The sequence below is a fragment of the Onychomys torridus genome, unplaced genomic scaffold, assembly GCF_903995425.1.
Source record: "Onychomys torridus unplaced genomic scaffold, mOncTor1.1, whole genome shotgun sequence".
In the NCBI taxonomy this organism is placed as follows: domain Eukaryota; kingdom Metazoa; phylum Chordata; class Mammalia; order Rodentia; family Cricetidae; genus Onychomys; species Onychomys torridus.
The window spans coordinates 1-14,514 of record NW_023411298.1 but is presented as its reverse complement, the minus strand read 5'-3'; the positions used below and the strand labels follow the sequence as shown (position 1 = coordinate 14,514).

At 40.5% G+C, this 14,514-nt stretch overlaps 1 gene segment (V, D, J or C); it reads left to right on the top strand.

The window, feature by feature from the left end:
- Positions 1-9,267: 9,267 nt before the first annotated feature.
- Positions 9,268-12,476, top strand: LOC118575083. The segment is given in 2 exon segments: positions 9,268-9,298; positions 11,956-12,476. Coding segments are annotated over 2 exon segments (552 nt in total).
- The last annotated feature ends 2,038 nt before the right edge of the window (positions 12,477-14,514 follow it).

The following is a 14,514-nucleotide window of genomic DNA, read 5'->3' as shown; positions in this document are numbered from 1 at the left end:
TATAACTTTTTCTTTTTTTTCTTTTTATTAAAATAGAAAAGGGGAAATATAGTGATATTTTATTTGTATTAAAATGTGATTTTATTTGTATGTCAATAAAGTTGCCTTGAGGTCAGAGCAAGCCAGAGCAGAAGCCAAGCAGTAGTGGGGCACGCCTTTAATCCCAGCATTTGGGAGGCAGAGCTAGGCGGATCTCTGTGTGTTCAAGGACACAGCCAGCATGGCAGGCACACGCCTTTAATCTCAATACCAACCATAGAAGACCTGGAGGTCTGTGCAAACAGGCAGTGACGGAGGTCATGTGGCTGGGTTTACAACCAATGAGAGAGGAGAACAGAAAGTTTTTAAATAGACAGGATGCACAGAAGTGGGTCTCTTGGGGAGAGGAAGAACCACAGAAGCAGTGAAGGGTAAGGTTTTCCGCTTGCTCTGACCTCGTGGTTTTTAACTCTGCAATCTGTTCTGTGTTTCTTATTTAACAAGCCAGTTACATCTACACCCAGGCAGAAATGAAGATATATAAAGGATATTTATAACCCATCTTTTTGGCTTTCAGACTACTGAAACAAAGGTCTCCACAAAATTGAAGTTTCTCCAGGAGTCTCTTGTTGAGAGAAGGAAAAGGTAGAAGCCTGTTGGTAGTTAGAGTAGGAGCTAGGCAGATCCCACCTTATAGGAAGAACTGGAACCATGAATCAAAGACTGGCCACACAGTGACCAGGACTGCTTAGTATCCATAACTCATTTCCTCTGTTTTTACTTAAACCTCATGTCAGGATCCTGAATCAGAACTTGGGGGTCACTGGGCCTCCTTATTTTTTCATTTTCCTGATGAGGCCATTGAAGAAGTCTATATTTGCTTTTCATCATGCCTAGTTTCTTTGATTGACCAGCTGAGGAAGGGTGGCTGAGCTGTAGGGCCAGCCTGTGACCCCAAGAACCCCAGTGACACTGCTTAGGCCTCTATCCCCAGTCTTCCTCTTGCCAATCATCCCTCTTGCTCCCATACATAACCCAAGCCATTTGTCTTCTCTATTTACCCCAAGGCTTCACAAAAGCACATTCTGGAGCCTCAGTGACTTGTTTCCATTCCTTTCATCTGGCTGAAACTTTCTTTCAAAGATCAGCAGAACCTCCAAGTACTCTGTTCTTTTTTTAAATTGAAAATAGATTTTTAATACAATATAATCTGATTCTGGTTCCCCTCCCCTAATTTCTCCTAGCTTCTCCCCACCTCCCCACACACTTAAATCCACATCATTTCTTGTTCTCTCTCATTAGAAAACAAGTATTGAAAACTAAAAGAAGAAAGGAATAGTAAAATAAGAGAAAATAAAAACAGACCAACCTGAAGGACAAAGCAAATAGCCAAAGAAAAAGCATAAGATACACATATGGACATCAGAGAGATGGTTCAGCTGTTCACCTCCAAAACCCCAGTGCTCAACTCTAACCTCTCTCCACAATGGTGACACTCGAAGCTTTATTTGAAACCCTTTTCTGGAGCCTCATGACAACATCTGGGATGCTCTCTTCTCCTGCCTATGAAGTTGATGCATTTTGGGTACTGTTGTCTGGCCCTCTCCTCTTCCTTATCAATGTCGTGGCAAACCTTATCTCTGATTTTATGACAGCTGGCGCTGGTGGAAGGGCTGGGCTGAAAAATAACTACATTGTTATATTTGGTACTCCAGTGAACTCTAAAGCAATGACTCATAGATACTGTGATAGACAGTTGAGGTGGCAGGTATGAATGACATTCCTGAGGTGTTCTGAGGAAGTAGATGTTTAACCTAAGTGTAACAAGAAGACAGACAATCCCAGATTGTGACATGAAGAGAATGAGAGATGATGGGGACAAGAGCATTACAGACACAGGGAAGGAGTGTGGGAGGAAGTCAGAGCTTTCTGCCCTTCTTTAAGCCTCCATGGGATGAGGAACAACATTGTGGCTTATCAGCTTGGCATTCAAGGCTCTGGAAAACATAACTTCTTGGGAGCAGACACTGTGTATTTGCAGCTTCCTGTTTTCACAGTACCCACAGCATGCTGGGACCACAACAGACATTCACCAACAGAGCCTCTGGATTTCAGTCTATTGTTCTTAGGGCCTGCTAGCCTTCAAAGGAACTCACATCCAGAGTCCAGACTGCATGTCTCAGACGAAGAGACTTGTTTACTCAGATGAAGAACATTTGAAAAGCAAGGCTTATTGGTGAACAAATCTGTTATTATATTTTAGGTCTTTGTAAATATGTTACAAAGGTGTTTTATGGACCGTGTAGAGAAAACCAAAGCACAGTAGTGTAAGAAGAGAGGGATGAGCTCTCCCGATTGGTTGGAAGCAGCAGACAACTTCTGGCTTCCCTCTTCTTGTTTTTCCTTGCTTTTTAGCTCTTCTCTCCTACTGTCCCTTCTGTAATCAAGTTACAGAGCTGTGCTAAAGATGGATATACAAGAGAGCTGAGGCATCAAGGAGAGCGACCATAACCCAGGGAAGAATCAATAAACTTGCAACCAATCTACATATGATTCTTTTCTGGTTTTTACTTCATAAAAATAATACAATTCTACTAAAGAAAAATGAAGAAAGTACCTTTGACAAAATCTAGCACTTCTCTATAGTAAAAGTTCTGGAGGGATAAGGGATACAGGGGACACACCTTGGCATAATAAAGGAAGTTTACAACATCAAGTTAAATGGAGAGAAACTCTAAGGAAATCTACTAAAATCAGGAACAAGAGAAGGCTGTCCACTCTCTCCATACCTATTCAATATAGAACTTAAAGTTTTAGCTAGAGCAACAAGACAACTGAAGGAGATAAAGGGGGTACACATTAGAAAGGAAGAAGTTAAAGTATCTTATTTGAACATGATATGATAGAACCAAGTGACTCTAAAAATTCTACCAGGAAACTCCTACAGCTGATAAACACTTTCACAAAGTAGTTAGTTGGATACAAAATTAACTCACAAATAATAGTACCCTTCCTATATACAAATGACAGACTGAGAAAGAAATCAAGAAAACAACACCTTTCACAGTAGTCTCAAATAATATTAAATACCTTGGAGTTACTCTAACCAGGAAAGTGAAAGACTTGTATGACAAAAATTCAAGTAATTGAAGAAGATATGAGAAGATGGAAAGATCTCCCATGCTCACAGATTGGTGGGATTAACATAGCAAATATGGCCATCCTGCCAAAAGCAACCTACAGATTCAATGCAGTCACCAAACTAAGTATTATTTTCTTGCTTCTTTCCTTCCTTCCTTCCTTCCTTCCTTCCTTCCTTCCTTCCTTCCTTCCTTTATTAGTATTTCTTTATTATTCCTTGTTTTGCTTTCTAGTTTTTTTGAGACAGGGTCTCTCTACATATCCCTGGTAGGCCCTTAACTTACTATGTAGCCCAGGCTAGCCTTGAACTCAGGTATCCACCTGCCTCTGCCTCCTGAGTGCTGGGATTAAAGATGTGTTCCACCATGCCAAGCATTAAACTTAGAATTATTTTAATAACCCAAGTTCCCATTATTAATATAAATCATAAAACCAGTTTAATGATTTATGGTAAAATAAAAATCACAGATCAATGTTAAAAATGACACCAGAATATATTAAATTCTACTTGACCCTACTTTTCCTAATTTACATAGTTGTGCTGATTGATTTTGAAAGTGTCACTACATGTACAAATAAATAAAATCATTATTCTGACAAAAAAAATTTCCTGCTTCTGAAAATGGTCTGTTAGATATTCTAGGCCTGGAGCCAACTGGATGCCCCACAATGCTGAGAAACTTTACGTGACTGTCTATTCTTGCAAGAATATTGGAAATTGCTTGCTTGCAATTCCTGTATTCACAGGTAAAATTATTTTGCTTCTCAGGTCTTTGATGGGGTTGAAGACCAAATAGTTACAGTTATAATCCTCTCATTCCTTAGCAATGAACATTTTAGATACTAAAGTTAGAATCTTCAGGACAGGACAGCTATTGGAGTACTTTCAGTAATTTGCCATCTACCTTTGATCTAGACATTTCTGGTCATTAACCATGTGTTTCTGGTTTGATGTTGTTATTGTTGGTTGTAGTCCCATTTTCATTTATGCTATTACCCTTTATTTTTCCTGAACAACATTTGATAATCTTTCTTATTGTATATAGATTGCATTAGGTCTAGAACCTTCCTATTTAGACAAAAAGGGGAAAAGTAGCAATATTTGCTCCACCCATGACCTTAGGCTATCAGGCCTAGAAAAGGAAGTGGTTCTTGCTGTTGTACACGACATCTTAAAAGGAAGGGGGAGGTCAAGAGTCCCTTCTCCCTGATGCCTGCAAGGTGGATTTGCTCCCAGTCAGATCAGAGAATGACTTCCGCTGTCTACTCCTTTCTGTATTCATGAGTATGCTTTCTCAATTTACCTTAATAAATTTCCCTAATGCTCCTTAAACAGACTCCTGTGGATTTATCATATTAACCTAATTCAGACTCTAGCAGGAAATCATTTACAGGAAGTTAGAAGAAGCTTATTCTAGAATTAGTGAGTATTCTAAATGACCATTAATATAATGAAATAAAGTGTAATTGTGTATGTGTGTGTGTGTGTGTTAACTATATAAATTGACAAGATAATTACACTTTAAGAAAAATTTTAAATAGTCAAAATAAAATCGAAGGCAATTAGTGACAATAGGTTAGTCCATCAAGTTTGATTTTTTTCTGTACCATACCAGTTGGCTCTTCTGAAATGAGACAGAGACTTTAGATTTTCATTTAAATAAGCATGCTAGGGGTTAGAGAAGGGAAGAGCCACACTCCAACCCCAATGCTAGCTTGAATTATTAATTGATTTGGGACTACAAAAAGGCCATTTCCTTATATGTCTGTAGAAAACAGCAGATCCACAGAGATACCTGAGAACACTGAAAGGGGGAATTAGTTTACAAAAAAGGAAAGAGACCTTTCTCATTTTAAAATGGAAGCAACATTGTGGTACAGAGTTAAGTCTTTATGTTTCCACAATGGATGCTTTGAAAATGAAAAATTAACTGAAGTGATAAGCATTTTAGCTGAGATTGACATAACATGGATCACAGTTACTATCAGTTTGGTAATTCATGTTATGTCCTTTAAAGTGGTTTGATAACTACCAAACAATGCAACACAGGAAACCTACCAATGCCAACACAGTCTCAAAAACAAGGACCTGCTGATGAAGACAGCATAGGAAGAACTGTGCAGGGTCACCAGCTGCTGTGGTGATGCCAGATGTGAGGGCAGGGTGGACATGATGCTCCTCTGTGCAGGGAGGTGCTGTGACCTCCTGAAATGTGGACTTGGGGAAATGGGGAGGAAAAGCCCATAGGGCTGGGATGCAGTATGGGAGTCTCCCAGGCCACCTGCCATGAGTAGTGGTGGACAGCTGTCAGGGAGTACAAGGAAACCACTGCTGTCTCTCACTGCCCTGCACAACTGGGCAGAGGGCACAGGCAGTGCACAGCCAGGCTTAGGCACAAGGTGGACTGCTCACTCTGGCCCCGTGGCCTATAGTGTTTAAGGCCAGGCGGGTGTGCTGTGGCCAGAGACTCCCTCAAAGTGACTACAGCAAGAAAGGCCCATGAATGACAGGGAGAGTCTGTGGTGAGGGAGTGAAGCTGGATACAGTGGTGTCAGCTTTGCAGCAGGTGCGACCTAAGGCCATGCACTGGATGCCAGATACAGAAGCTACTTTGACCTCTGAATCAAGGTTTAAGTTTATTGGTGGTCTTGCACTGACATTGCAATCAAATTGGCCACAATATATAACCTTAAACGTGTCTGTCCGAGAACCCGGCTTCCTTACTTAATTACAAACACATAACTCTGTTATATAAGGAGCCATAATGATATAAATGAGCCTCAGGATGTGTAAGTGTTGAATATTTATAGAGTACTACCTTATTGCAGGTTAAGTTTTCTTGAATTTCATCATTCATGCACTATCCACCATGATTATGAGATGTACACTGAGCACACCCTTCCTTGAGCCCAGGTCAAGAGAACATATACAGACAGGAAAATATGAAACTAGGAAATCCTGCTGCTCATGGAAACCAGCCAATTCCTGATCCTGCAGCTCTGGTAGTGGAGTGCACCCTGGATTCCCAGATCTGCCCATTCAGTAAACACTGGAGACAGAACACTCACCCTGGAATTGGGGATAAGCTAGATTTTTCCTTGATTTTCTTATAAAGGGCAAATTATGACAAAGAAGAAATTCTGGGGGTGTGAGTGGACATGAGTAAGAGGGAAGGTGGACATGTGTGGCAGTTTCCTGATCAGAATCCTTGGTATCTGCAGCTATCTGCTGAGAGGTTCAGCTGGTAGAATCTGGGGAGGATTGTTGCAGCCTGGGGTGATCTTCTAACTCCCTCTGGCTGAAGTTTTCCTATGTACTGGCCTATCAGCAGCCTGGAAAAACTCTTCCATTTGCATCCTTCAAGTAAACACACAGAAACATATATTACTTATGAACAGTCTGGCCACAGCAGGTTTCTTGCTATCTGTTCTTATATCTTAAATTAACCCATTGCTATCAATCTAAACCTTGCCATTTGGCTTGTGGCTTACTGGAATCCTTATATGCTGTTTCTCATTGTGGTGGCTGGCAGTGTCTTTCTGACTCAGCCCACTTGTTACCAGAATTCTCCTTCTCTTTGTCCCACCTATACTTTCTCTCTGGCTATTGGCTAATCAGTATTTTATTTGTTAACCAATCAGGGCAACACATTCACAGTATAAAGAAAATCTCACAGCATTTCCACTTTTTTTTTCAAAATGGAAGTTTTTAGCTTTCACATAGTAAAATTACATATAACAAAATAATTATCAAGCAAGAATTATAGTTATAATATCTAGTCCATTTGTATTTGGCAAAATTAAAGATGATATTCTATGTATCCTATATTTGTTACTTTAAGGTTTCATATCTAACTTATCCTTTATTGTAACTAAGGAAAATTTTACTATCTAGCCTTCAACTACATCAAAGACCTCCCAGGCATATAATATTACCTGAGAAATGGGAGAAGGACCCAAGCAATTTTTGAGCATCTTCCAAGAGTATACAGAGACATCTAACAGCCTGGACAGACATTCAAGGTTCTTCTGTAAAGTTGGGGCATCTGTATTCAGGTAAGAGGACTACAATCTCTCTGTCACTTTTTTGTGTGTGTCCTGTAGAATGTCTGGCAGTTTCTTTCTGTGAAGCAAAAACATGAAGGACTATTTTGCCAAGCAAAGTTCAGTGGTCACCTTCAATGGGTCCTGCATGTCCAGTTGATCAAGCAGTCCAGGCAAGAACAGTTTCTTGACCAAATGGCTATTTTTGTCAAGAAGAAGATAAACTCCATATGGAGTATCTTTGATGCCCATTCTCCTCTCTGAAGTAAATCAGTGCTGCCAGGAACAGACATGTCACATTGTCCAGAAAGTCTAAATTTTTAAAATATATTAAATGACATATTCTATAGATCTTTGAAGTGTTTGAAGATTATCTACCTAACTGAATTATATCTATGTATACCTAGAAAACTTAACATGGCTTTAAGTTTGACTATCATAGAAGACTAATTATTAATCTATTTTAATTATACATTACAATTCTAATTGAGCTGTACAAACATAATACCTTAAACAAGAGTAGAAATATATATAGTAGAACAAAACCAGCCAATGTAAAATATTTTAAACAAGTTCATTAAAATTATGTTAAATAATCTACCCTTTCATCCTATCATATCTACACTATCACCTTTTCTTCTTTATAAAATGATTATATTCATAATCAACCTGTTTTTAAATAAGAATACTGGTTTTGCACTGTCCCACACCAGAGGGCTCTTCTGATATGGGACAGAAGAAGCTCTCAACCTTTTCTTTTAGCAATATACTTTAGAGAAGGCGTGAGACAATTCCATCTCCAAAGCCAGGTTGGTATATTTGGGAATTTGGGCATAGTTTCTCATACTACTTTCTGCTGGGTGAGGGTGCTGTATCTTATGGAGAAACAAAGAAAATTTCAGGCTAATGGGGTAGTCCATGGGGCTGTATTGTCTGAGCCAGTTGCCTTGAAACCATTCTGGATGTTGGATCATCTGGGCCACTGGAGACCTTTCAGGGGGCCTTGGCTGGTCAAACCTGATGTATCTTAATCTGGAGCAAATCCATAGCCTCTTGCTTTCTGTGGAAACAAAAGCAGAGCCTCCTTTCCAAAGCAACATATACTTAGATCCACATTTTGAAGTCAAGGTACCTTTTAAATATACATATTGGTTTAACGCATCTTTCTTTATAATTAAATATCTCTCTGCAGGTAAAAATATCAAAGACAAGACAATCCAGATTCCCTGTGTGTGATATCAATCTTTACGTGGCTTATTTGTCATATTATTTTAACATTGAAGACTTTATTTTTAAAAGCTATATTTTTTATATAACTGCATATATTTCTTTTTTCTCTCTTTCAAGCCTATATACATTTTTACATATATTGTAAACCGTTTAGAGGATTATCTCATGTGAATATGTCTTATTGTGAATTGATTGCTATGAACTGCTGAATGCTCCAAGCACCTCAGCTTGCCAACATGGTGGTGGTATGCTTACAGATAGCTCTGGGAACCTTTGTCCCACAGATTTTCATAAGCAGTGCGTCTATGCTTCCATCTAGCAGCATATAGCCCAGAAACCTCTTCTTTCTTTCTATATCTCTCTCTCTCTCTCTCTCTCTCTCTCTCTCTCTCTCTCTCACACACACACACACACACACACACACACACACACACACACACAACACAAACACACACACACACACTCTTTCCCTCTCTCTCATGTTTTTAACTAGCAAAAACTATATCCATCATGCAGGAGCAGCATAATGTCCAACATGGGGATGCCTCATTACCTCCATACTGTAGGTCAAGCACACATGCCAGGAACCCACCATTCAGAGCAACACATTCACAGCATAGAGGACATCCCACAGCAACTTGCCTCTGTGCCATCTGGATATAGATTCAGTGATTACTACATGCACTCTCTCTGAGGTGAATCTCACATTTGTAAGACCTGGGTTCAGAAAAAAAACATAAATTCTGTCAAAAACCAACTGACCATATCCAGAGACAATTCCAAGAACACTCTGTAGCTCATAATGGACAGTCTGAAATTTGATGACACAACCCTGTATTACTATATCAACAATACACACTGAGGACATATAGTATGAACCTAGACATGAGCTGGATGTACTTATGGCCATCAGGGGCCAGTGGAAAAAAGAGATGTGAGAATCCCCCTAAGAAAGAACATAGAGGCATGCAGGTCTGGACTCCTGACATCTGGGCTGCCTCTCCACTTCACAGGAAAGTTTCTCTGAAAATCTCTCTGTAACTATGGTGTATAGTCATATTTAAATTGTTCAGGTATAAAATAGTATTTTCAACTGTGATGCATATGTTTAAATGTACTCTGACCCAAACAAGATGGGAAGCATCATACATGGAATAACTAACTACTATGGGCACAGGATCAGATTCTGAATTAATTTAGGGACTATAAAAAGTGGTCTTCCCTAAACTGTGGTGGTATGGTGTCTCCCAAAATATTGTACACCATAATAAACTTATCTGTGGTTAGAGCACAGAAAAGCCACTAGATAAAGAGACTAGAAAATGGTGGCACTCACACCTTTAATCCTAGCCTTCTGGAGGCATGGATCTCTGTGAGTTCAAGGCCACACTGCAAATAGTCTGCATGGTGACTCATGCCTTTAATCCCAGCAAGTGAGCCTTTAATCCCAGGGAGTGATGGCAGAATGCAGAAAGGTATATCAGGCATGAATACCAGAAAAGAGAAGCTTTTAGCTGGTTAAGATTTCCGGCTTTGGAACAGCAGTTCAGCTGAGATTCATTTAGATGAGGACCCAGAGGTTTCCATTCTGAGGAAACAGGATGAGCTGACTAATTGGCAAGGTGAGGGAGCTGTGGTTTGTTCTGCTTCTCTGATCTTCCAGGATACACCCCAATACCTGGCCTCAGATTTGATGTTATTAATAACACCATTTAAGATTTGTGCTATGTGCCTGGTGGTTGTGGAACAGGCCTTTAATCCCAGCACTTGGGAGGCAGAGGTAGGCAGATCTCTGTGAGTTCAAGACCTGCATGGTCTACAAAGCAAGATCTAGGAAAGGCAAAAAGCTACACAGAGAAACCCTTTCTCAAAAAAAAATCATGCTACAGTCAAGGCAGAGAGCCTCATTTGGGTTTCATAGTTGACAGTATAGGTTTCAAGTAAGATAGAAAGGTCAGGTATAGTCAGCGAACCATGAGTCTTGGATGAGCTTCACACTCACCATAGACCTCACACAAGGTGTGCCATTCTGACCAAACACTGACCACGTTGTCTAGCTTGTCATGAAATTTGTGCAAAGTATTTATCCTGAGAATGTTCCTGCATGGAGTATCTCTGTAAACTATCTATATCTGACAGCACCTCAGTAAGATGTGAGACTTGGAAATAATCTACACGCATGTTTTGTTCTTGATACAGATTACATGGAAAACAACAGGCATGATGATTTTGTGAATGGGAGACCCATGTCATGTCCAGGAGACAGAATGTCACAGCACTCTTCCTAATGCTCACCACTTACATTCTTTCTGCCTCCTCTTCCTCAGTGTTCTCTGAGACATGGAAGAACACGAATGGAACTGGAAATCAATGTGCCAAACAATGTAACCAAGATTGGGAAGGATGAACACTGCCTTTTTCTCTCATATACAGAACCTAGATTGTGTGTGTTAGGTATGCTGACATCTGATTTCCATTTATGGAAGTAGTACAGGAGCCCTAGGAAGGGAAGCCATCTTTAGAGTGGGGCACTGGGAACTTGCCCAGGGTAGTGCTGGACTGGGAAAGGAAAAGTGGGGTGTGGTGAGAGAATGAAAATGAGTAGGAAGGAAACAAGAGAACTGGTTAAAAAAGAATGTCTTTCTAAAAATTAATTAAAAGCCCCAGGTATGCAAAATATATTAATTAGGGGATGAAAACTTTCCTAACACAACATGAGACAATTATGTGTTTCCTGGTGTAAGGATGGAAGAAGATAAGGGAAACTGGGAGTTTAAAGGAATCACAGACAGAATTTCATGGTGCAGAGCAAGTGAGTTTGCTGCAGACAGGAATGTCTCCATAGCTACCACAAGGCAGGAGAGAGGCAGTGACAAGGGAGGTCTCATCTGTAAACCTCTTATGTCCTGATGATAGCATTGTTGCATACATATGTGAAATTCAGATAATTCCAAAGTGCTCAGGTCACAAGCAAGGTGTTCTGCTACCTTATCCAGGGAGGAGTGACCCTGACCCAGATCCATGTATGGGAGAATCCATGTCCAGCTCATACAGTGGGAACGACTGGGCTCCTAGATAGAAACACACCTGTGTGTGGTGCTTTTACTTTCTATAAGAAGACATAATAGTGTGAAAATACAGCATGTTCTGAGCGTCTGCACAAAGATAACTAAATGAAGTAAGGGAAGGTTCCATAGAGAACTACAAAACTGTGGCTATTTCTATATCTGTCATCAATGTCTTTGATGTCTTATATATTCTATGAGCACTGCCTTCCTCCCTGGGTCTAATTCCAGTGCTTGCTATAGCCAGACAATATGCAAGTAAGGCTTCTCTTTGCTCATAAAAAACAGATCTGTCCTGACTCTGCAGCTCAGGCAGAGGAGCCCTGAACTGGATTCCAAATCCTCCCACTCAGTGATTATCACTGAACACAGAACTCTCACCATGGGCTTGAGACTCAACTGGTTTTTCTTGTCCTTATTGTAAAAGAGGGAAATACTGTGTCGTGTAGTCCTAAGAAAGATAAAATTTGACTTCTGTGACAGTTTTCTGAACAGAATTCTGTGTTTGCAGGTGCCCAGTATGATGTGCAGCTGGTGGAGTCTGGGGGAGGCCTAGTGCAGGCTGGAAAGTCCCTGAAACTCTCCTCTGCAGCCTCTGGATTCACTTTCAGTAGCTATGACATAAGCTGGGTCCGCCAGGCTCCAGGGAAAGGACTGGAGTGGGTGGCATACATTAGTGGTGGTAGTAGTTACATCAACTATGCCAATGCTGTCAATGGCCGGTTCACCATCTCCAGGGAGAATGCCAAGAACACGCTGTACCTGCAAATGAACAGGCTGAGCTCTGAGGATACAGCCATGTATTACTGTACCAGAGTCACAGTGATACAATTCTACTGTGAGCTCAGACACAAACCTCCCTGCAGGGTTATCAGGACCAGCAGAGGGCGCGAGTTTCACACAAAGATCTGGGCAATGGAAGAGCCTCTTCAGAGGCATAGAGGGTTGGAGTCCTCTGTGACTGGGCTGCTTCTCTGTAACAATCTCAAGGATTCTCTCTGCTGGTATGCTCTGTAGTAATACTGGAAGTGTCAATTTTTTTTATTCAGCCTCTCTCATTCTGTCTCTCTCTCTCACTCTCTCTCTTTCTTTCTGTGTGTGATTTCCTAGGTAAGTGTGAATTAGTATATTTCTGTACATGTTGATATGAAATGTTCTTCTCTAGCAGCCTACACCATATTTTTGAGACAAAATGTTTCACTGACCCCAGAACTCACCTACAAATTATACTGGAAGGCCAGTGTTCCACATTGATGACACTGTCTCCATCTAGTGTGCCACATCAAGCTTATTGTAGTTGTAGAGAACTAGAAGTATGGATTCCACTCAAGAATTCATGTGTGCTGATCACTTGAACCACAGTGCTATCTCCACAGCAATTTTATGGGTTACTTTTAAAAATATATGATATACTCTGATATGAACAAAATGCAAAGCATCACAAGGGAAGAGGTGGTTCTCTCAGCTCCTGTAAAAGCCAATGGGACTGGAAATTGTGGAGACCTAACTCAATGCAGAGTATCAATATTGACCATGGTGAGAGCACTGTGTGGGATTCAATTTAGAGCCAACAAGGAGGTAAGGCAGGGTCAGAGCCCCAAGAACCCTGATGACCTTCTCTCTCACCTTCATCATCACAGGATATGTGCACATCAGACACAGGTGAGGAACTGGTAAGAATGTGTGTGAAGCTCCATCACTGAGACTATGGGGACAATGCAGTAGTGACACCCACTGAGCTGCAGTCAGCTGCAGGAAGCTCATAATATACTCAATAGGTAATATGTCTTTAATTTTCTTCTTTAATATATAATTTTTATGGTTATTCTCATATAGTTTTCCTGAAATTAATGAGAATAAGGAATTTTATTTTAACATGCCCATCCATTTTCATTCCTCCAGAATCCATCCTATGTACTATGATATGTAGTCCCATTACCAAAATCCAAGACTGGGTTTTTTATCTGAAACTTGGTGAACTCAAGTTTGCATCCTACAGGAACCTGGAAAAAAATGATGATTCCTGACTGACATGATTGGATTCATTGATGGCATCACTGTGAAAGAACAGGTAAGTATTGGAAACAAGGAGTGGTTTTTTTTTTCCTCCAGTGGTAGTGCGATGACACATGACAACTGATCTAGGCTTGCTCAGATTGCCTTAAACTTGTCTCACCTGTGAAAATGTTGTAACAGAGGCTAGGATGCTATGCTGTACTGTGAACTCTGGGGAAATGGCAGGAAATCGGCTGGGTATTCATAAGTTCAACCATTAGGAAGTACATCTGGAAATTGCAGACAAGGGCCAAGGCTGCTTCTACAAAGCAATTTCATCCTCTCTCTCCTTGCCTTCCAGCATCAGGTCCATGTACTTGCATGAGGATTATGTTCCTAACTAAGAGGAAGCTGAGACTTTTAGCATCATTCCCACAATAGCTCAATAGACACAGCAAGATTAGTGAATGAATCAGTAATTGGAAATGGTGATCAACCAGGCTGATGCCTGCAAATGGCCATTGTGATTGCCTCTTATTTCCAACAGATTTGGATAATTCCTTTTAAAAACCTTGTTTTGAAATGCTTTCTGATATCCACGTACCACTGTTCTTGTATTTTCTTTATGATCATAAAGTAGATGGGAATCCTTAGAGAAAGAAGAGAGAGGGAGCTGATAGCACTGGATGGAAGATTGCTACTCTAAAGTAACTGAAGAGGGAGTTAAATATTACTAATTTCCTGTGTTTCCACGACTTGTCCAATAATAAGGCTGAGTTGTGCATAAGGCACAGATTCTCATCACAGACCCCATCTCCTTGTCTTGACACTGTCCCTCTTGAGCTAAATTGTTGGTGAAAGTTGTACCAGTATGTATGGTTTTCTCCAATGTGTACCTCACTGATGCTTCCTAGTGGTCATCTCAGGCCCCTGAGACACTTTTTACATTGCCCTATTTGTAGATAGAGGAAATAGCAACATTGTTTCATGCCACAATAGTCTTTGAAATATATATACTTCACCTAAGTGAAGAGCCCAAGAGTTTATGTTGCTGGTTTAC